This window comes from Schistocerca cancellata, chromosome 5, assembly GCF_023864275.1.
Source record: "Schistocerca cancellata isolate TAMUIC-IGC-003103 chromosome 5, iqSchCanc2.1, whole genome shotgun sequence".
NCBI lineage: Eukaryota > Metazoa > Arthropoda > Insecta > Orthoptera > Acrididae > Schistocerca > Schistocerca cancellata.
Genome location: NC_064630.1, coordinates 448,556,562 through 448,580,662, shown reverse-complemented (window position 1 = coordinate 448,580,662; position 24,101 = coordinate 448,556,562). Strand labels below are relative to the sequence as shown.

At 40.6% G+C, this 24,101-nt stretch overlaps 1 protein-coding gene across 1 annotated transcript in view; it reads left to right on the top strand.

Annotated features, from left to right (window-relative positions):
• The window catches only part of LOC126188597 (uncharacterized), a 720,334-nt gene that overhangs the window by 403,367 nt on the left and 292,866 nt on the right, over positions 1-24,101 (top strand). Inside the window, exon 2 of the mRNA XM_049930199.1 lies at positions 23,754-23,883. Within this exon, the coding sequence (XP_049786156.1) occupies positions 23,754-23,883 (130 nt within the window). The remainder of the gene's footprint in view (positions 1-23,753; positions 23,884-24,101) is intronic.

Sequence of the window (24,101 nt, the reverse complement as noted above, 5' to 3'; positions counted from 1 at the left end):
AGTTAGTGGAGGCTCTGTAATGGTGTGGAGCGTGTATAATTGGAGTGATATGGGACACCTGATACTAGATACGACTCTGAGGTGACACGTGGGTAAGTATCCTGTCTGATCACCTGCATCCATTCTGTCCGTTGGGCGTTCTGTCGGATTTGGGTAATTCCAGCAGGACAATGCGACACCCCAGACGTCCAGAATTGTTGCAGGTGACTCCAGGAACACTCTTCTTGGTTTAAACACTTCCGATGGCCACCAAACTCCCCTGACATGAACATTACTCAGCATATCTGGAATGCCTTGCAACGTGCTGTTCAGAAGAGACCTACACCCACTCGTAGTCTTTCGGATTTATGGACAGCCCTGCAGCATTCATGGTATCAGTTCCATCCAGCATTACTTCAGACATTAGTCGAGTCCATGCCACATGGTGTTGCGGCACTTTTGCGTGTTCCCTGGGGCCCTACGCCGTATTGGGCTTGTGTACCAGTTTCTTTGGCTCTTCAGCGTAACTCATAAAAGACAAGATATTGTGTAACGATGTTGCCTAAAGCTGATGCCAGATTTACCTCATATATTGCAGCACTCCAATAAAGGTTTGGATGTACCAAGACTATTTATTTTTAATGTATATAATACCAATAGGTAAATAATAAAAGATGTAACAGGGAAACATTGTCAGCAAATATCTCTAATGCGTTTGCCTGATGTACTTCATACTTTTACACGACACCCTAGTAAACATTTAGAAAGGAACCAACTACATAATTTTTAACATTATAAATGCCACTAACAAAAATCTAGAAAAATTCTTGGCCGATTTATTTCAAAGTTTTACTTGACATACTTATCAAAATTATCTCGGACATCGGATATTTATCTCTAATGGACTGCAATGTAGAAGTTTTCTGTTCAAACCGGCTATGCGAAAGAAAAGTTTTTAGTTTAGCTTGCTTTCTTGCAGTCAATTTGAATTACGATAGTAGAGCATGTGAACTATTAGACAAATTGTTTGTCGAATTCCATACTCCTTCTGCGTATACATATATAACTTTACATAAAACCTGTATATACAGAAATTTCTGTTTTGATTTTTTTCCTGGCAGTCGGAATTGACAGAAAACAGGAATGTCGTATTTAAAGCTTATTGACTTACGATTGCTATACTGCTACGGTATTTGTGTCATCCGAATCTTTGTACTCCTACCCATTAACAGATAAACATAATGCCAAATACTGTCACTGAAGCTAGTGTACCCACAGAACCAGCAGCTGGTGAGGTCTCTCTCATCTCCAATACAAAAAAATCACAACAAGAAGGAGTTGCGCAATATAAACGAAAGTTGGTAGTCGTGTTTCTACACTGGAAGAATGATGTGTATTCAAATTTCGCGCCGCTATGAAGATGCTGATCATGTATTGTTTAAATACATTCTGTAACGATCGTGAGCGTTGGTTAACTTCGAAATTGGGCAAAGTGAGATAATGTTAGTCAAATGCCTTTAAGGCGACAAAGATGCAAAGATGGCAGTGTCTACATCTTAATGAGTGTAAACGAGGTCGTGTAACAGGGCTACAAGGAGCAGGATATTCCTTCTGCGATATTGCAGAAGGACTTGATATAAATCAAGCTACTATACATGATTCCTGGCTGCGGTGGTCACGTGAAAGTGCAGCCGCAAGAAGACCGGGCTCCAGACAGCCACGGGGCATTGCACAGAGGAAACACTATCGCTTATGCCTCTGGCCCATCGTAATGTATCTGCAGTAGTAATTTGAGTAGCAGTTGGCACCACTGTGGCAAAACTGTTACTTCAACGACAGCTTCGAGCCAGAGGCCCTGTTGCCTGCATTCCACCGCCTCCAGACGACCGCCATTTGATAATTCGGTGATGTGAAGCGGGAGCTTATTGAAGGGAAAGGTGGAGTGCTGTTGTATTTTCTGATGAAAGATGATTCTGCCTTGGTGGCAGTGATGGCAGGTGGTGGTTAGAAGGAGACCACTTGACAGCGTGCAACAGACCTGTCTGCGTGCTAGGTACACTGAACGTGCACTCGTGGTTATTGAGCGTACCCTGATTGCCAATTTTTACGTCAGTCTTGTGATTCGACTTGTTGTGTTGACATTCATGAAAAGCATTAGAGGTGATGTTTCCCAAAACGATAATGTTCGCCCACATATAGCTGTTGCAACCCAACACCCTCTACAGAGAGTCTACACGTTGCCGTGGCCTGTTTGGTCACCAGATTTGTCTCCAGTCGGGCAAGTAGGGTTCAAAATCGGATTACTACTCCACTATCAGCCACAAACAGCATTAATTATCCTTGTATTGAGCGACTTAGTGCAACAAGCTTGGAAAACACAGTCCCACAAACTGACATTTTGCACCTGTTCAGTACAAAGCGTGCTCAATCACATGCTTGATTTTATCATTTCGGCGGTTACAAACATTATTGTACCAGCATTCCGTATTTACAATTGCTTACCTCGCGTTTGCTTTAACCTTTGGTCTTGCAATGTTAAGCGCTTAATTACCTAGCCAAGTGTATTCCTGAAATTTTTACATTACATTAATTATCATTTAGTGTTGCGATATTTTTCGTATGCATATGATCATAGGCTATTTATCTATTCTTTTTAATCGGCTTCAGTTGCCAGTCAACTTTTCGATTGCAGTACCAGTAGATAAGGCTCATGATGAGAGAGAGAGAGGTTGATAGGGGATATACAGAAAAAGGTGAGAGAAGGAATTTATTATGTACATTCAGTTGCCATATTCATTTAGCAATCGTAAAACGTTCCCGGGTTCGTATTAAGATATTAACCCTTTCGTGAGCCGTGGGAAACATGCTTCCCACTACAATGAACTCGCTCCTTGTCTCGTGGGATTCACAGTTCCCACCTCTGTTCAACGCTACAACCTAGTGAACAGTATAGGGTAGTACTTCCAGTCGGAAGTTCCCGCCGTTTTTGCTGTACCTTCGCGAAGAGGCATTGCATAGCTGAGTGTTGCTCTGTAGAAGAGCCTTTCAGTGCTGTTTGTGTGACTTTTTTTGATTATTTCCTCAAAGCTATGGTATAAGGTAAATGCTTTTGATTTACCCAAATTTATGAAGGAAAACGTAAAATTGGAACAAGGAGAATTCCAGGTTGAAATAAAAGTAGCCATTTCCGCAGTAAAATGGATGGATCACCGTCCAGGCACTTTCCTAACCTCAATAAATGAAACATGAGAAACTGCCACAGTGAAAAGGAAAAACAAGGATGGTACTAGTACAGAGATTTCTTGTCCTGAAGTTGTGGCAAAATACAACAAAATAATGGGTGGTGTCGATACGTTTGATCAATTACGAGAAAGGTATGCTATTGGAAGACGTTCTGTAAAATGGTGGCACAGAATTTTTTATTTCTTGGTGGACTTTGCTGCAGTGAACAGTTTTATCCTGTGGAAAATAAGAAAAGAGAAAGTGGACACCATGATCAGCTCAAATACAGGATCCATCAAGCCAGACAATTGATCGCGGGCTTCGCATCCCAAAAAAGGCGTGGACAAAAACCTGTCTTCCTGGCAAAAATGGATAAAGTACCTGGAGATTTTCGTCATGTGGCTGTAGGGGAGCATCAACGCATTTTAGAAGAAACCTACTGGACGTGCCGTCATTGTAGTACCGAAGCTGCGGAAAAGAGCACTCGCTGTGTTTGTACATATTGTGAAATACCACTTTGCATAGACCCATGTTTCAGAAAATTTCATGGTAAGTAAATGTGAACAATCATTGTAATAAGAGAAGTAAATTTATCAAATAAATATGACATATATTGAAAAAGTTGTTTTTGTCATTTAACTCCAAGGAAGGGCAGTGGGAAGAATACCACCTTGTTGTGTGACCTCACCTTCACAGTTGGAGCAAATTTGATATTCTATATGACAAATATACCTATCTGTTAACTACTATCTTCTCTCCATTCATTAAAAAAAAACTGCTCAATAATTTTGCCCACGAAAGGGTTAAAGCAATTATTTCATAATGTGGACAAAACGGCATCGCGAACAAGTGTCGAAGTTGCCAGTAATGTTATCTGAGTCTCGCCCGCTGCATGAAAAAGAAAAACAATGTCGCATTTTACTTCAATTAAGGTTGTATTGCGTGAATAAAAGTTAAGGCAGACAGCAATGGCAGCGCAGAGTATGAGTAACGAGCTGAATACGTCGCAGCCGTCTTTATAGTAAATAGCACATCAAAAACAGTGCGTCTCCAAGGCAAGGGTAGTCGCACGGCACAGGCCGCGGCAATAGCAGCTGCATCTGCAGCAGCAGCAGCAGTAGAAGCAGCTAGCAGCCGCTAGCAGCAAGCTGCTCGTTAGCCGAGTTCCGGAGGCAGTGGCGGCGCCTGCGCCCCGGGCAGCGCGCCAGAGAGGTCGCGCCGGTGCGCAGCGGGCTGCCTGGCTGTCAGGCACTCAACACAGCGGGCGGTGTTGCGGAAGGGTGTGGCAGTGGCGGCGACGGCGGAACACCGGCCGGCAAACAGTGGCCCGCCCTCGTCACTTTCAAAGCGTTTAGCCACTCTATCTGCTAATAAGCGTCGCGGACGCAGAAACATTTTCGTTTATAACTTTCTACGTCTATACAAAAGCGGAAACTTTCTCTTCGTACAATCGGAAATAGTTCACGTAATTTGAAAGACTAACTAGCAGAACGCGAGACAGAAACACCCATCTACGAGTCCTTTTAACTCATCATTTCTGCATCTTACGGTCTCACCATAACCGTCAAGCGCTTTTACTTCCCTCATACGTGGATCAACAACTACAACGTAATTTCTGAATGCTAAAACTGCTTTAAAATCCATCGTAGACTGTCAGATTCTATACACAGATGAGCGTTACGCCATGTATTACGTTACTGGCCAGAATCAGCCTATGACCATTTTAAAACGCTGACAATGTCAATATCAACGAAGTAAAAGGATAAGACTTTATTAAAAAAATCATTACACTTTGCATTTTAAGTTACTGTTACGTTACTTACAGATCGATTGGAGAATGTGGGTTACATTTAAAAGCTATTCAACGCTTTGAATGTTGAATGCTCCCTCGTTTTCTAATGACTGTGCGTAAAACTGTGGAAACAAAAGGACAAGTTGTGCTCTAATATGCGTTAAGGCACCACTTGGATACCTGTTTTCCAACATCAGTTCAGTAATATTTACATGTTACACCATCAGTTCTTGTATGCCATATCTAATGTTCATGACTACATATGTAGATTTTCGACGTTCTATAGCTAACATGTAAAATGGCATTCATGTATTGTACAGCGGCATGTACAGTGGCGCTCGTCAGCCCCACATAATGCTACCCAAAACAGTAGGGTACCTCCACCTTGCTACTGTCGGTGGACAGTGTGTCTAAGGCATCCAGCCAGACCGTTTGCCTCAAAAAATGTCTCCAATGGTTGTCTGGTTGACGGCACATGTGACATTCATCGGTGAAGAGAACGAGATGCCCATCCTGAGCGGTCCATTCCGCTTGTTGTTGGGCCCATCTGTACCGCGCTGCATGGTGTCGTGGTTGCAAAGATGGACCTCGCCATGGACCTCGGGAGTAATGTTACGCATCATGCAGCCTACTGCTCATAGTTTGAGTCGTAACACGACGTCCTTTGGATGCACGAAAAGCATTATTCAACATAGTTGCCTTGCTGTCAGGTTTCTTCCGAGCCATAATCCGTAGGTAGCCGTCATCCACTAGCCCTAGGGTGGCCTGAGTGAGGCATGTCATCGGTAGTTCCTGTCCCTCTGTATCTCCTCCATGTCCGAACAATATTGCTTTGGTTCACTCCGAGGCGCCACGACACTTCCCTTGTTCAACTTTTCCTTCGGAGGAGAGGTGGTGTGGCTCCACTACGTAGATTTCCGTTTTGTTTCCTGTTCGAAGTGATGAATATAACTTTGATTACTTGTGTCAAAACGTTGTCACAATGAGCCTAGTAACGCGCAAGTAATTCGGCACAGATGGTATTTCTTTGCTGTTTACGTTGTTCTGCTAGGTGGCGAGGACTCAGCAGGCACACACTTTTGAGCATCTCAACTGGCGGACGAGTGTGTCAGCACTTCTAACACATACGTCTGGTTGTCCACTGAGGTGTCTGATTGTGATCCGTCGGTCACTTCGAATGAGAGTGCCCGCACGTCCGGACACTACAGGAGTCATAACTTTGCGCGGCCGGCTAGCATGCAAAAAAAAAAAGAAAAAAACGGTTACATTTGCGCAATCTTGTTGCGGTGATGACAGACGCCTCGGCCAACAACTCACCGTTCTCTTGTTCAGTGCCAGGTTTCCGTAGATATTCTGCAAGCTGCTGCGAATATGTGCGATATTGTGGTATTCTGCCAAAAGAGGCTCAGTGACAGTTCTCCGCTGGGAACGCATCTCGTTACAGATTCCATTTCGAAGGCTACGTATAGTGCGGCGACATATCGGACCTTCATGGAACTACAGGGCTGAAGCGGGAATATTCCATAACGTCCCACAACACAGTCCCCATTTTCTCAGCTGCAAGTGGTCGAGAAAAAAATGTGTTGTATTACTTCTTTAATGCCACTCGTATATCTATACCCCCTTAGGGAGAAATATTAATTTTCGCTTATTTTAAGTTTCGTTTTGTGCTTGCTATATAATCGAAGTTCATTGTGTTTTTTCTCCACCTACCCACTCCTTGACTCCATTCCCTCCCCTTGAGTCCTTTTTCTTTCCCCTCAACTGTCTCCCGCACTCCTTTCTCGCGTCCGTCCTGCTCCCCCCTCCCTTTTTCTGTGCCCTCTTCCACCATCAGCTCCCCCATTTTTAATCACCCTCCCAGCTGTCCGAGTCATTCCCCCCCCCCTTCCCCCTATATCCATATGCCTTCGTACTCTATGCTGTCTTTTTCTTGAGTGTTCAGTGTTGTGCGCCCCCTTTGTGCAATGCTGCAAATATAAAGCAGACTGTCGCCGTGTTTTTAATTGTGCCTGTCTATTTCCTAAAGGCAACATTAACATATCTTGGATTCGATTAGTAAGACTGACGAAGCGTAGTAGCATGGCCAGCATACCAGGGCTATTGTCTCGTAATTTTAAGTACATAAAATATTTCAACTTATACGTGTATACTCTATGAACAAATTTTGGTCCTTATCCTCGAGTTCATCCTCAGAGATTTTCAGAAGGTGTCACTGAAGATGCGACCCGAGGTAAGTACTTAATGTAATTCACTTTTAAGTCGTTCTTGCAAAGCACCCTAGCAGATGCGTTGTGCGCCTCAGTTCGTCATAACGATGTATATATTACTTTGCTGTTTTGCAGTACGTTACAATAAGACAAAATGCTGATATTTTGGATAATTGGATTGACTAATGCGCTAGATTGTGCAGCTACTTTTATTTCTTTCCATATGACTTCATTAGGGAAACAAAGGCATCTCGTGTGAGAGGCCATAACATGTCTTCGGACTGAGCTCCTAAGCTGTCTTCCGTCTTCTGAGCGTCTGCAGAGCTGCTAGTAGGGGTTAGCAATGGCAGGCGGCCATTAACGGTACACACAACGTTTCGGCTGGTCGATCTGCGATAGCCCTCGATTCCGGGCAGAACACGACCACTCAGCCATCCAATCACCGTCGAGCTGCACCAGCCAGTGGTTCAATCTCCGCAGGCGATGCTGTATGCCCCGCCCACGCCGCTGTATAAGCCATCGCAGGCACCGCTGGCTGCAAATAACAGACCGACGTCGATAGCACTCCCACTGTGGGTGCCATACACCTGCTACTGAAACGTCTGTAATAGCCCTCTCGCTAAGATACGTTAGTGGGCGTGCAGAATTCAATCAACACAGGTCTTATAAGTTTCCACCGTAACGTCGATTACATCATGATATCAACAACGATGTAGCTGTTACTGAAGGAATAAACCGGTTTCAGAAAGAGTGCCCTGCACAGATGGCAGTTGCACAGTAAAGAATGTAATATAAAAAATAAGAGAATATAACCTAAAAACTCAAAGCTGTATGAGTATGAAGAAGTATCTGACCGAGTAAGTGGGGAAGAATCACGGGAAATCGTGATTCAAACAGGATAACTGAATCACCTAATTAAAGTGCTAAAATGTATATATGAAGATACAACGACCAGAGTACATTTCGAAAACGGAAGGAATGCTTAATAGATAGGTAAACCAAGGCGTAAAGGAGGGATATAACATGTTTCTTCTTTGTTTACAATTTATGTAGACGATTCGATTAGAGAACTGATGTATAAAATTAACTGAGGCGAAAGTATCATATCAAGTTCTACGCTTCAGATGATGCTATTTGCTGATGGTCAGATTATTGTAAGTAAAACAGAAGACGAGCTGGGAAGTGCAGTGTATATATTACAGAAGTTATGTGAGAATTATAATTATAAAATTAACAACACGTAAGACAAAAAATGGCTATCAAAAATAAATATACTCTTAGAACGAAAATTGTAATCAGTGCTTCTATATTAGGGCTATTCATGTAACTTGGAGGCGTGTGTCAGTTATAAATATGAAACGGATGTTAAAAACAAATTACACATGGTCCAACAAAAATGTTACTGTTTCTTTACTAACTGTATAGTTATAAATCATTTAAAATTTTTACAATGCATATATTTTCACAAAGTAATGGTATAAAAGAATAATGAAAGAGATTACAAAACAAAAGAAAAAATCAGTAGTTCACAAAAGGAGGATTTCGAGTTCACTGAGCAGAATTTCCACATTCGTAATTCTTGCCCTTTACTGGTACCCGTAGTTGGAGGTTAAATGTGACTATATATTCCTGGTAGGCCCACTCCTCGTAAGAGAGCCTTGTTCGTCCGGCTGCTGCAGATGCCATTGACAAAACGTGTTACTACTTCTTGATGATGATAGGAGCCAGTCGATTTCGTGTTTGTTAAATAGTTTGTTGACGTCGTGCTTGCTGACATTCATCGCAGTTTTCTAAGACTAAGTCTCATCCCATTATTACTAAGTCCATAAATATTTATTTGTGCTTTCTTATATTTCTTATTGTTTCCATGTTATTCGTATAGATATGTTAGAAACTGTAATTACTCGGTGTGTCACATGAGGAATGCGGCGCGACTTTTCATATAATGGCTGATCTCTTGCATGCAGGGAATGGCTTGAAGTTTGGTGCTGTCTCTGTTGTTGCGTCAAAGTGGTTGATCAGGCAGTAGTAAATGGCAGTAGAGCACTATGTACTGTCCAAGCAGTCTGGTCATAACATTCAATATTTCTACACCTGGAAGTACACTCAAATAAAGGTCAGTCAGTTACAGTTCTGAGATCTGAAGTATTCTGTTAAAATAAATGATTTATAAAGATCCATGGAGATAATGTTTTGAGTGTGAACTGCGCAGAAAAATACATATCCCCTTACGTATTTTATAAAAAACCATTTGTCAACATCTTAAGTTCCATTTAAATCTGTTTATTATTGTCTTCAATGACTAGCAACAGTTAATTTTGCATGTTCCAGTTTATTGTGATAACGATATTATTACAATAACTTATTACTGAAGATGTGTTCGTTACCTAAAAAATATAAGGTTTACTGTTGAATTAACTTGTTGGTTTATGGCATGGTACTGGTTAATAGTTATGGTTTGTCAAGTACTGCTTTTGATGTCTCGTTGTACCTAAGGAACGTTCGCTTATGACCGAAACTGCTTCTTTCATAAAGCGATAATGAAACATAGTAGCAGTAGCTTTTTTCATCCATAGAACTCTTTTTACAAGGATATAGGACATGTCAAAGTATTTACAAGTTTAGACCTATTTAAAATAAGCTAATACTTATACACATACATTTACAGACTTCTAGTTAGAGACAGTCATTAGATTTACTCCTGCTATACAATAATTCTTTTACAAATAACTTATTAAATAATGTAGTGCCACACTGTTCACTCATATCTCACTATAAGTCACTGCATACACTATACACGTATTGTTTCATTACACTTCATTCATTACACACACACACACACACACACACACACACACACACACACACACACTGGTGATCTCTTGGCCACTTTCTGTACCACAATTTCCCATTTGCTATTCTGAAAAACTGAGTCAGCATCCCCCTATAATGAGTGACATGTTGATCTCAGAATAGCTTGGGGGCAAGTTTCTCTAGAAAAAGAAAAAAGAAAAAAAAACATATTGTGATGGTGTTATGTGTAATGTTGGATGTTTTATAATCATTATTATTATTTATTTGAATCACTTTTTTGCCAAACCCTTACTCTGTTTTTTCTATGTAATCCATCAATGTATAAAATGTATTGCATATCAGATACTTTTTAGCTGCCTTTTTAAATACGTGTATTTATGAAATTCCTTTAATCTCTTGTGGTAATTTATTGTAAAGTTTTATTCCTTGATAGAAAATGCTGTTTTGAGTTTTGTGTTTATTTTTTCTTGGCAAATGTATGTTGAGTGTAGCTCTTGTTCCATGGTCATGGACAGAACTGCAATAATTACCAACATATTTTTGATGTGTATTTTTGACTGATAAATGTATTTACACGGAGCAGTTAAAATCCCGTGTTTTGAACAGTTCTTTACAATGAGCTCCGCTACCGTTTTTGGTTATGATTCTTATGGGTCTTTTCTCGAGTTGTAAATCTGTGTTCATATTTGTGCATTTCTTCCACAAAAAACAGAGTGTACATATGAATAACTAAAAGACACTGCACATTACACGCTGATGATAGGATTCTTAGGGCATAACATGCTAAAGACATTCTGTTTTTCAAGTACCTTTGTGTCTTCGCACCACTTCACCTGAGAATCAATATTCATTCCCAGAATTTTTGCGTTTGTTACACAGTCTATAGAGGTGCCATCTACATTTAATTTAACATTGTCATTTTACCCTTTCAAACTGAAAATCATGGCTTTAGTTTTCTTTATGTTCAATGTCACTTTATTGCTTATTGACCAATCGTAAACTTCCTTGAGAGCTTCATTTGCTTTCTCTGCAAGGAGTTCTCTTGTTTTCTCGGTAACTGTAATATTAACGTCATCAGCGAAGAGAACTTTTTCACCATGAGAAGAACTACTGGGAATGACATTGATGTATATCAGGAATAGGATTGGCCGTAATATGCTATCTTGCGGAACTCCTATATTAACGTATTTTGGTTCTGATAAGTGTTTTACTAAATGTTTAGGTCTATTTGGAGCTCCTTACATAAAGGCCCTAAGTCGTCTATCACATGACTTAGTCCTGCATTTGGCTTGAAGATACTGGTGGCCTGGTACGCTGCCCTAAACTTTCCTGTAACTGAGGCCCTACACCTCGCCCATGGCTACTACCTAGCAGCAGCACTTTCTTCTTCCTAACACTTTGTACACTTCTTGGCCTCAGGTGAAGTGTGCACCACGTTTTGTGATTCGCGTTCTACCTGAGGCTCTTCTCCATTTATCGCTGGCTGTGGTAAATACCTGTTTTTGATGTTGTTGATAAAACTGTCAGATTACGTTCTCTCTCTTCCTATCTTCCTGCCAGCTGCCAAGTCCCAACCACCCTCCTCCTCCCTATCTCTTTTGATCCTTATTAATTCCTTCCTTGCTTCCCCCAACTATGCCTGAAGGGCACAGATTTTCCTTTCTTGTTCCTCAATCAAAATATTCCTACTGCGTACTCTGCAGTTCCGGAGAGAGCCTCTTCTGTTCTCCCAACATTCTCCACACTGCATCCCCACCCCAGGGAAAATATTTCTCACAAGATTGGCAACAAATTCCTCTCCTTACTACCTAATAACAGCTCCCACATTTCTCACTCGTGGTCAGTTTCGAAAGAAGAATTAAGTTTAATGAATGTTTTAAATTTATCAAGGACGCGAGATTGACTGTATGTAAACAAAAAACGACACAAATGTCTTATGTGCGGTTATTGTTGCTTTTCTACTGATTTAGAGATACAATGACAGAAGAATGAATTAGTAATTACTTTGATTTTAGAGAATTTACATACAAAGCGTGTTTGGTCAAGTTTTTAAACATTTATAACTTGTAAAATTTAGGCCTGGATCGAGACTAAGTAACTAATAAACAGTACGAAATGTGTTAGTTAAATACGTTTAATTGCACTTATATTGCGGCAGTAGACACTGATGATACTAGTAGCTGTGTTTTTGTAACGAATTTTGCACTCTCAAGAAAAGCTGAATAGAATTTTTTGTGTTTATGTCAAGCATAATTTCATGTTACGTCGCGATTATCAGGACTTCAGATAACACGAAGTTTTTTCAAGAGCAAGCTCTGCTGCGACTCTAAAACTCAGTTGTGAGACAAGAACTGACACTACGGCAAGTATACTAAACAAAGAAAATTTAAAATTGACACTATTTCCTCTTAAATAAGTTCTTCTAGCGGACGAAGAAAATACCTGTGATCTCACACGGCAGCCATCTTGAAATGCATATCATAAATCTCAGAAAGTTGCTAAAAGCCGTAAATTATCGCAGCCTCAAATCAATGTATAAAAATAATGTTCCTTAGGGTTTATTTCCATCAGGAGCAGCATGTTCCACGATCGTATTAATGAGGTCCAACGTAGGAGAAAGGACGCCATCGGTTGTAAATTTTTAATCTGTTTATTGCAGATCAATTTCAGCTGCTGTGTACGTGTCTTCAGTTTATTGTCTGTTTACTGTCTAATGTCAATGACACAACAGGTGCGATTTTATTCACGATGCGTCATCACGAAATGGGCATAATTGTATCGAAGATACATACACAGTAGCTGAAATCGATCAGCGGTGAACAGACTAAATTGACTTCCTATGCTGCCCTTCCTTCTATCCTGGATAAACTGAGCAATGAAAAGATAATATGATGTTACTTCGCCGGCCGCCGTGGTCGAGCGGTTCTAGGCACTTGCGCAGTACGGAACCACGCGGCTGCTACGGTCGCAGGTTCGAATCCTGCCTCGGGCATGGATGTGTTTGATGTCCTTAGGTTAGTTAGGATTAAGTAGTTCTAAGTCTATGGGACTGATGACCGCAGATGTTAAGTCCCACAGTGCTTAGAGCCATTTGAACCATTTCTGATGTTACCTCATGAATGAATATTGCTAACTCCACAACGAAGTAAGCGATATGTTATGGATACAATCGCCACAACATTTCCAAACCGCTCTACGCCTTAAGCATACCAACATGGAGAGATTATTTAGCTTGGTGTACAGGGATGTTATGTGGAAATAGGGAAATTGTGGTACCCGAGTTACGGGAAACATGCATAATGAGTCACTCATTACGTTACTAAATTTTGATGAATACTGGAACGATCATAATCTTGATGCATTCATGAAAGAGAGTAATTAAAAGTGCCAGTAAAGCAACAGAACTGATAGTGACAGTGGAATAAATACGTATTCTCTGTCGTTAGTAAATGAGAATGAAGAGATGGATATGGAATAACCGACTCCCTAGGGAACAGAATGCACATCGTCGTTGCTAACAGGCAGGTATTGTCAAAAGCAATGGTAGTGTATGGCATACCTAAAGGTGGTGGTGTAAGGCTACTGCTGGTGACGAAACGTGTAACTAGCATGGCAGATAAAATATATAGTTTGCTGTAAGTGTTCTAAAACGACTCGGCTAACCACAAGGAACTACCATCACTGGATCTTACCATTAAATGGGACTGAAAAGCGTGAAATGTGTCGGGCATCCACTAACTGGCTGTAATCAAACACACAGTTATCGTGCCTCTTGCTACCTTGTATTCCAATATTACTCCACACCCATTACAAAGTTTGACGTCGCCTCACATATTTCACAAGTTGTGATATTTCAACATGTCATGTCAGGAATTTTTCCCACCTACAGAGTAGCTACAATGATTGGATTGCTCCTGAGTTTACAGAAATGAAGTGATTTTCTCTACGCTTCTCAGTAGAACACGCTATGATGACGACATTCTGATAATTACTCTTTTCGTTTGATGATTATTCAAATACCGTCGTTTTCCGGGAAATGCGCCACCAGTTGTGTTTTCTGAGTAGGCCAACTCACTGATTGCGTTTGGACGGAATAGAGTGAAATTTGCGGAAGATTGAAATCGCAATACGTTTAGGCGTAGCGCAATTGGTATTAAAATGCTTGCCGTTATACAGCTTGTCACGCGGGATGTAGTTCCCACTGAAAATAAGAGCTCATAGTTACTGCACGCCACTCAGAAGAAATCGCGTCATTGAAGTTATGTAGCAAGTTTTAGTCGCTTCTTGGCAGTTTTCTATTCCTACACAATTTAAAGTTCGAATGCAAGTTTAGCCCTCGATTGTGTGCATTTTATATCGATATATATCTGTATTTAGACAGCTTCTATGGCAATTTTGTCTTCCTCTTTGTTGTTTATAGCAAATATATTGTTACGCTCCTCAGTTTTATGAATATCCTCCGAACATGAAAAAAGTTTCTGCAACTACATCGTTAGCTCGAAATTTATTACAAACCTACATACTACACATTACGCATCTCTTCTTCTTCTGAGAACTTCACACCATTAGCCTGAAGAAACGAAATTAGAATTAAATTAATACCTTCAGCTGCTAAGAGGCGTTGATATATATCAACGGGGACGGGTGAAAATGTGTGCCCCGACCGAGACTCGAACCCGGGATCTCCTGCTTATATGACAGACGCTCTATCCATCTGAACTACCGAGGGCACAGAGGATAGTGCGACTGCAGGGACTATCTCGCGCACGCCTCCCGCGAGACCCACTTTCTCACCTTGTATGTCCACACACTACATTCGTAGTGTCCCACCCCAATACGTTCTTTACTCGTGGAAAACATTCTTACCATGTCCCGTATTAATTATGAACTGATTTCGTTCAGTGTTGCGACTCTTCGACATTTATGTCAGCTTTTTTAACAAATTATACGTTTTACACTTTCGGCTAATATACTTATATGGATATTGTGTTCGTTCTTTCCGAAATGTCCGAAAGAACAGACACCACATCCATATAAGTATATAGTTCTGTCAACACCTTCTTCTTCTGAGCGGATGCACACTTATTTTTTAAAACCAAGCTCTAACGGAAATATTATTACGTATTGTCCCTTGGATGTACTTATCGTTAAATAATATGACACTTACCTGAAGAAAAATTACTGTCTTGCTCGCATAAATGAGACAGTCGAACCTGGTTGCAAGTAAGTCATGTATTAGCTTGAATTATACAATAGCTTGAGGATACAGACATCACTATCTGAAAGTCTCTCTGTCTTAAACAAGATATTAGTGTGGTGTTTTGAGTTAAGTGGAATGATCGAACAGTGGTGACCTCACATTGTATGTGTGAATTCCTAAGTAACCAAACTGCTGAGGTCATCGGTCCCTAATCTTACACACTACTGAAACAAATTTACGCTAAGAACAACACACACACTAATGACCGACGGAGGACTCGAATCTCCGGCGCGACACGGCGCCTCAAACCGTGCTACCACTACGAGCGGCGTGACCTACCCTTGAATAGACTCTCTGGAAAGTGTCGGGATCAACTATATCTCCAAAAACAGCGTTCAGAAACACCTATCCAATATGACAATGTAACAAATAGTTGTTTCATCGAGACAAGGATATTCCTCCAAAACTTTGTCCTTAGCTCTTTATCAGGAGTCGCTTTAAAATGTTTTCAGTTCTCTCTCTCTCTCTCTCTCTCTCTCTCTCTCTCGCCGTATATTCTCTGCCTCTCCTCTCTGTCTCAATATATACCAGAAATTTCTTCTGGATCTTGCTTCTTTACACGATGGAAGATTTGCTGCAAAGGCCATCATTTCCAGTGGATTTCAGAAATGAAGTCTTATTGCTAAAATAATCTCATTTCTGAAGTCATTATGCTATCGAATAGTGTAATCCTAGTGCACTAGACATATTTTCATGTCTTTGATGAAATAGTGGAATTTGTGGAATGCAACGCTGTCGAGAATACTGCGTTTGTTGGCTCTAGTCCAGGTACAAGATGAACATAAACACTGTCGCAAAATCTGGCAACAAAATCTTTAGTACTATTGTTTTCTCAGACTTGCTCGCAAAAACTGGTTGGGGTAAATTATGATGAGCGAAAAAAGAAGCTTTGACCACCTATAAGCACTTGTTACTACACTGAGATAACGCAGACGCTGAAATCTCACAGTTGCGTAATTAGTGATATTGACATCCACAAATTGCATATCACAAGTACTTTACAATACTTGACAAATTTTTGCAACGTAAGTCACAAATTACATTTTACTTTGTTGGGATATTGACATAGACAAATTCACTCAGCTGCATAGTACACAAGGAATGTGCCTACTGAGAATATCTCCCACTGTGTTTCAAAATAAATCACAGACCTCTACAATTTTAACTTTTGTTATGTTCAGTAATAAATATTGTCCCGGGAAGAAAGTAAAAATACCAGAAACCTCACGAGAAAGTTTTACTGGCGTTACCTCATGCTAGCAGAAGAGAGATAATCAGTTTCCTGCAGCCTCGTCATCAAACAATCAAACAAATCGTATTGACGAATTTTGTTACAATAAGAAAATTACGTACAAAACTTGGGCAATTACACAGATGTGTCGCATGCAAATGACGACATACGAAATAATGTCTTTGCAGTGACTGCTGATCTCTAACTGACAAAAGACTTTTCTGAACTGCTGTCGAAACGCCTAACGTTGACGCTGCTATCCAAGTAGCTTATCTTGAAGCTGCTATCGAACTGGGTCGTCACCAGTCTGCCGCGTCCTCTTCTATGGGGGCCGCTGCTGTCGTGTTGTACTGGAGAGAGGTCTGGTCAGCGAACGATTGGCTGACTACTTCTCACAGATTTCTCTTCCCTGTCGTTCCCGACTGGCATGCCGGCGCTTGACTTGAAGCCGTAACACAATCTCCACCACAGTATTGACAAATGGGAACCTCCTGCCACCGCTGATCTTCAAAATGGTTCAAATGGCTCTGAGCACTATAGGACTTAACATCTATGGTCATCAGTCCCCTAGAACTTAGAACTACTTAAACTTAACTAACCTAAGGACAGCACACAACACCCAGCCATCACGAGGCAGAGAAAATCCCTGACCCCGCCGGGAATTGAACCGGGGAACCCGGGCATGGGAAGCGAGAACGCTACCGCACCACCACGAGATGCCGCTGATGTTCTTAGGATTTCCCTGAAAAGAACCAAGTTCAACAACAGACTTTATGCTTTCACTGAAAGAGAATTAAACATGTAAAGGTGTTAACAGTAAAACAGCGACTGTTCTAACACAATATAAAGGCAACTTATCAACGTGAGAGTACGATACTCCGGAACATGTATATACAACAAGTTCACTTTTACATCATTTGTGTCTGATAACAATAATACCCACAAAACTATATTGCATTGTTTCTGTAATTTGTTGCTTACATAATGTATGAAATGCATTACTTGCCTAAAAATACCTACGGTAGCACTCACTACTGAACGAACGTTATTCACTTCGAAAAAGTATCACGCATACAGAAACGAGAATGTATGAAAAGTATTAGGCATAGATATTTAGTAGATGTTTCTGCCTAATACTTTGAATCACTGAATTCCCGTGTAGGAGTACAAAGAAATTTTTCTTTTAACACTTAATGGTTAATCATTGTTTGCAATAATACCGTTTCAACATCACAACTAGTCATTATTTTAAATGTAGGTGTGTGCGATTGTTTCATTGCTTTCAGTGGCGAGGGTAATGCTAGGTTATCATAGAATAGCGAAACAGTATTACCGAGGAGAAAAAATACGTGATATTATTCATCAGTTCGTAGTAGAAGGTTAAAATTCTTCTGGCGTTAGACACATTTAAATGATACGTATTACGATGTAGTAATACAGTGAATCTTTGGAAACCATTACAAATATGTTCACAGCCTCTAAAGTGAAGGTCGCAATGCGATGTTACTAATTATCAATTATCTTCCTTCAGATAGTGTATCTGTCGAAGAAATACACCGGCTCTAGTAAATTTTCGCACTATACTACGTGAAAAAAACCTAGTAATGAGACAGAGTAGAGTACGGGCTGTCGAATCAAATAAAATATCTCCAGATTACCATAGGTCCAATTGCCTAAATTAGCAAGACTCAGTGGATTGTACTAGTCCAAATCTATACATAACATCTTTATCTAGACTCAGTGCTACATATTTAGTATCTTCGTTTTGGAACTGAATCAGGTTCTTCTAGAGATTATGCAACCTGTTTACATCCGTTATTTTGTTTAGTATCAACGTGTAGATTTCACTAATAATTTTAGTGCGCATGACGTGTATACTTTTTATCAATTTTGGCACCCTGTCAAGCGATTATTTTCTCTTTACTTGCGTAAACATTCCAGGAGTGTTTTAGAAATAAAAGCAACAACCACCTAAGCTTTTATGAAACACTAACTTAATGCCCACTGCTTAGCTCACGTAAACTGTAAGCCTGCACGTATTTTATTGTTTTCTTTGATCGAATTATTATGTCGATCACAAACTGCAACAGCTCCTAATCTTTTCACGCTAATTAAGGTGATAGAATTGTAGTCTTTTCCGCATGAACTTCTGACCTAAAAGTGATTCTGGTAACTGAAAACAAAGGTTTTTGTTAATCAAACCTATCTGCTTTCTTGCTGTGTTATTTTAGCAAAAAAATTCTAATCCCACTATATATTTCTCTATATCCAAATGAGAAGTGAAACAATTTTTATAGATTTAGTTATAAAAGAAGTCTTTTAATGTGACGAAATACTTTTTTAAAATTTTTCGTCCCCTTTAAGTATTCAATTTCCACAAACATTGAAACATTATTTTTTATCTTTTTAGAGATAAGCGAAATACAAATTTTCGTAGGTTTAGGTTCAAAAATGCTTTCATAATGAAATAACAACTTAAAAACATTCATCCTCTATTTCGCTTCAAAAGGGGTTGAATTTCCAAAAACACAGAAACACATTTGGTCTAACCAAGAGACAAATTCGAAGTTTCATAGGTTTATCTTTAAAAATGCTTTCATAATGCAACATTTTCATGAAACATGTCACCCCTATTTCATCATATTGGGATCTTAATTTCCAATGGCAGTGAAACACCATTTCGTTATCTGTAACAGAGTCGCCAAATACCAGTTGTCATAGACGTAGCTTTAAGAACACTTTTGTAGTCATTAATAACGATTTATTTAAAAAAAAAAGAACTAGCACCCACTATTTCACTCCCATATGGGTTAAGTTTCCAGAAGTGCTGAAACACGTTTCTCTTATCCCTGACGAAGAAACCAAATACCAGCTTCCATACGTCTAGCTTCAAAACTGCCTGAATAGCAGTATATTTTCACAAAATTTTCATTCCCTATTTCACCCTCTTGCAGGTGGAATTTTGAAAAAAGATCTACAGTATAAGCCAACATTTTCTTTAAATTTCAAGCTGCTGTGCTTATAATAAGGCAGTGTCCTGATTGATCGACTCATCATCGCCCAGCCCAAATCGATTAAGGCAGGAGCTTGATTTTTTTTGAGTGATCAGTCTTTTGACTGCCCTGATGCGGTCCACCGTGAATTCCTGTCCTGTGTCAACCTCTTCCTTTTTTTTTTTTTTTTTTTTTGAGTCATCTGCCCTCTGACTGGTCCGATGCGGCCCTCCGTGAATTCCTTTCCTGTGCCAATTTCTTCACCTCAGAGTAGCACTTACAACCTACGTCCTCAATTATTTGATGGATGTATTCCAATTTCCTGTCTTCCTCTACAGGTTTTATGCTCTACACCTCCCTCTATTACCAAGGAAGTCGTTCGCTGATTTAACAGATGTCCTGTCGTATATTCCTTCTCCTTGTCAGTGAGTTCCACATATTCCTTTCCTCTGTGATCCTGCGCAGAACCACCTAATTCCTTATCTTATCAGACCATCTAATTTTCGAAATTAGTCTGCAGCACCACATCTCAAATGCTTTTCTTCTGCAACGGTTTTCCCACAGTCCATGTTTCACCACCATACAATGCTGTGCTCCAAACGTACAGTCTGAGATATTTCTTCCTCAAATTAAGGCCTATGTCTGATGCTAGTAGATTTCTCTTCGCAAGGAATGACTTTTCTGCCAGTGCTACTCTGCTTTTGATGTTACTCTTGTTCCATCTGCTACTTCTCATTACTCCAGTCTTTCTTCGATTTACTTTCAGTCCATATATTTTACTGATTAGACCGTGCATCGCCCGTCCATCCCATTCAGCAGATCATGTAATTATTCTTCAATTTCACTCAGGATACAATGTCATCAACGAATCGCATCATTGGTATCCTTTCACCTTGAATTTTAATTCCACTCCTGAACCTTCCTTTTCCATCCATCTTTGCTTCAGCGACGTGCAGATTTAACAGTAGGTCTTACACCCATTTTAATCCGGGTACTTCGTTCTTAGTCGTCCAGTCTTATGGTTCCCTCTTCCTTTTTGTACATATTGTGTATTACCCGTCTTTCCCTGCAGTTTACCAGTATTTTTCTCAGAATTTCGAACATCTTGCACCATTTTACATTGTCGAACGCTTTTTCTACATCGACAAATCCTATGAACGTATCTTGATTTTTCTTTAGTACTCCTTCCATATCAACCGAAACGTCAGAATTGTCTCACTGGTGTCTTTACCTTTCCAGAAGCCAAACTGATCGTCATCTAGCACCTCCTCAATTTTCTTTCCTATTTTTCTGCACGCTATTCTTGTCAGTATCGTGGATGCATCAGCTGTTAAGCTGATTGAATGCTGATTCTCACCTTTGCAGTCTTCGAAATAAACTGGACGATATTTTACTCAAAATCAGATGGTATGTCGCCAGACTGATACATTCTACAAAACAACGTGAATAGTCGATTTTTTGCCACTTCTACCAACGTTATATATATGCAGCGTATATTGTTTCTACCGTGTACAGACTTTAGGGATTGACTGATGAGAGGATACGAAACGTTCAAGATCTAATAAACTTATGGACCGAATTGCATGGTTTCCATGTTAGAGACCATTTATCCAATTGAACTTTGTTACAGAGACTGTCGCCTAACATGCGATGTACCGTGCGTGCACAGTTACAGCAAACATGGCTACCTCCTAGAGGATGGTACTGTTCCTCATATGTCATGCCCTGGAGCTCTCTCCTGCCGTAGTAACTGGTATTACTGTGCCCGCTTCACTTCTCTTGCTGACTGTTCTTGTAGTAATATACAGCGTTGTACACAATAGTTCCTTAAGCTTAACAGCACTGAGTTTACCGACGTAAGGCAAATGGCAACAATTGGCGGGCAGCAAAGTTGTTCAAAATGGTTCAAATGGCTCTGAGCACTATGGGACTTCACTGCTGTGGTCATCAGTCCCCTAGAACTTAGAACTACTTTAACCTAACTAACCTAAGGACATCACACACATCCATGCCCGCGGCAGGATTCGAACCTGCGACCGTAGCGGTCGCGCGGTTGCAGACTGTAGCGCCTAGAACCGCTCGGCCACTCCGGTCGGCAGCAAAGTTGTATCAGGAGACTTATTCCGGCCGACAACAACCACAGCATTCAATGTTTGCAACAGTGTTTCACCATTTGTCTGAGATACGGTAGTTTCAGGAAGCAGAAAATAATGAAGGACGTACCCGAAATGTTTGGACACCAGTCTTGTATGAAAATGTGATTAACTCTGTGGAAGGCGACCGCCGTGTCAGTACCACGCATTAGGCTCGCCAGTAAGGTGATAAGCCAGACGACCGTGTGGAACATTCTCCATGACATTTGTTATTACATTTATCAGCTACAGCGTGTACAGGGATAACTTGCAACAGACTTCTCACATCGGGCGCAGTTCTGTCTTTGGTTACTTCACCAGACAACCACGATTAAGGGGTCTGTCTCATCCATCCTATTCACAGATGGGGTCACCTTTACGCGGAGTGGTATCTTCATCTTTCGTAATAGTCATCTGTGTGGCAGTATGCAGAACACACATGAATTGCTCACAGTAAATCACCAGCATCGGTGCACCCGGATTGTGTGGGTTGGGAAAACTGGCGACCGTGTTTTGGGACCAGTCTTCTTTCCATGTCGCCTAACAGGCCGGTACTATCGGCGTTTCTTGCTGATGACTTTGCCTCCACTGCTGAAAGAAGTGCCATTGATGGTTCGAAGTGTTATGTGGCGTCTACATGATGGTGCTCCAACCCACTTCGCCGTTAACTGCATGAGGCATATCAGTCGTGTCTTCCCTGGTCGATGGATCGGACGAGGGAGTCTAATTGGATGACGCCCTCGTTCACCGGATCTCAACCCGTGCGATTCTGGTTATGGGTCCATCTCAAGAGTATCGTGTAGGCAGAGCCCATTGCAAATGTGGAGACACTGGAGCAGCGAATTCCTGCTGCCTTTGACACTGTTCGGTTGCAACCTGGCTGATGTGAAAGTGTGAAACAGAACATGCTACGCCGCGTACATGCATGCGTTGAGGAACAAGAAAACCATTTTCAACACATACTATAACATGGTACAGCGCTTATTACGCCGCAACCTCTGTAACAATGTGTAATTTAATAAATGGTCTCTAGCAAGGAAACCATGCATTTCCGGACATAACTTCATTAAACCGTTTTTGCTCCGTATTCTCTCATCAATCAATCCCCAGAGTTCGTACACAGTGGAAAACATCACTCTGTGTCATTATTTCGGCTGTTCTCAACTACGTTGCATGTACATAAACTACTGATAAAAAAAGTTAAACTAGGTCGTAATTGCGTAGAAAAGCGAAAAAAATTTAAAACATGTATATATATTTTTGAGTTTTTGGAAACTGAAAAAAATCCCTAAATTTCACTTTTTTGTTATAACAGTCGTCACTATAGAATGGAATAATAGCCGAAACTCGATTGTACAGGAACACATTTCATAAGAATCGGTGCGGAAATCATTTCCAAAAGTACTGAAACACTAAACAGGTGTAAGTAGTGAAAGATAAATGGATCTATGCCCCCGAATGCCTACAAATTTTGTATTACTGTCTTGGCTGTATGTGAGGTATACAGTACCTGCAGAAGCATTACTCGTATCACTGAATATACAGGATGTACCTGAATTCACGGAAAGAAAATTGACGTTAAGAATGTCACGTGGTACCCATTTAAGCTCTAACAAAGTTACGTTACAGTATCCCGTGGTTTACAATGATCTGTTACAGTTTTAGTAGCGGCTCTCTCATCTCCAGTTCATTCGATTTGTAACAACAGGTATAATAAATAAGAATGCTGTACACTTTAATAGTACAATATGGAGTTATAGATTTTAGGGGTGACATATTTTAGGTAAGCTAATGTCTTTCGTTTCGATTGATACATGCCAGTCGAAATAACAGATTGAAGTGACTGAATATTGAATGCGGTAGGTGTTTCATTAGGGTTACGTATTTCATCTCAAAACGGAAATATCTTCCTCATTAAATTTTTGGTCATATATTTAACACTCCCACCCAAACATACACACGCATGGAGACACACACACACACACGCACACACACACACACACACACACACACACACACACAGAAACGAATGGTTGAAACTGTGGTGATAGAAATAGGAAAGTTGACAAACATAACAATCCGTAATCGGAGACTGACCACCGCTCCTGTTTGCCACACAGGGATGGAGGTGAGGGTGCAGGCGCTTGTCGGAGAGAAGGCGCTGCTGCCGTGTGACGTCACACCTCCCACCGCGAATGACACGGCGACTCTCGTCATCTGGTTCAAGGACGAAATCACGCCAATCTACAGGTACGTGGAGCCTCAAAGTGCTTTTTGTGTACCACCTATAACAATTAAAACACTGTCATTGTGTCCATCCATGTCATGTAGTATAGATATTCCAGTATATCTACAATATTTTTCTCCTTACAGCTGTACGTCATGCACTGTGTGCCTCAGACTACGTACCTATTTACCTACATCCAACCAAGCACTGAATAAACCTCAGTGGAGCACATGATTGCTAT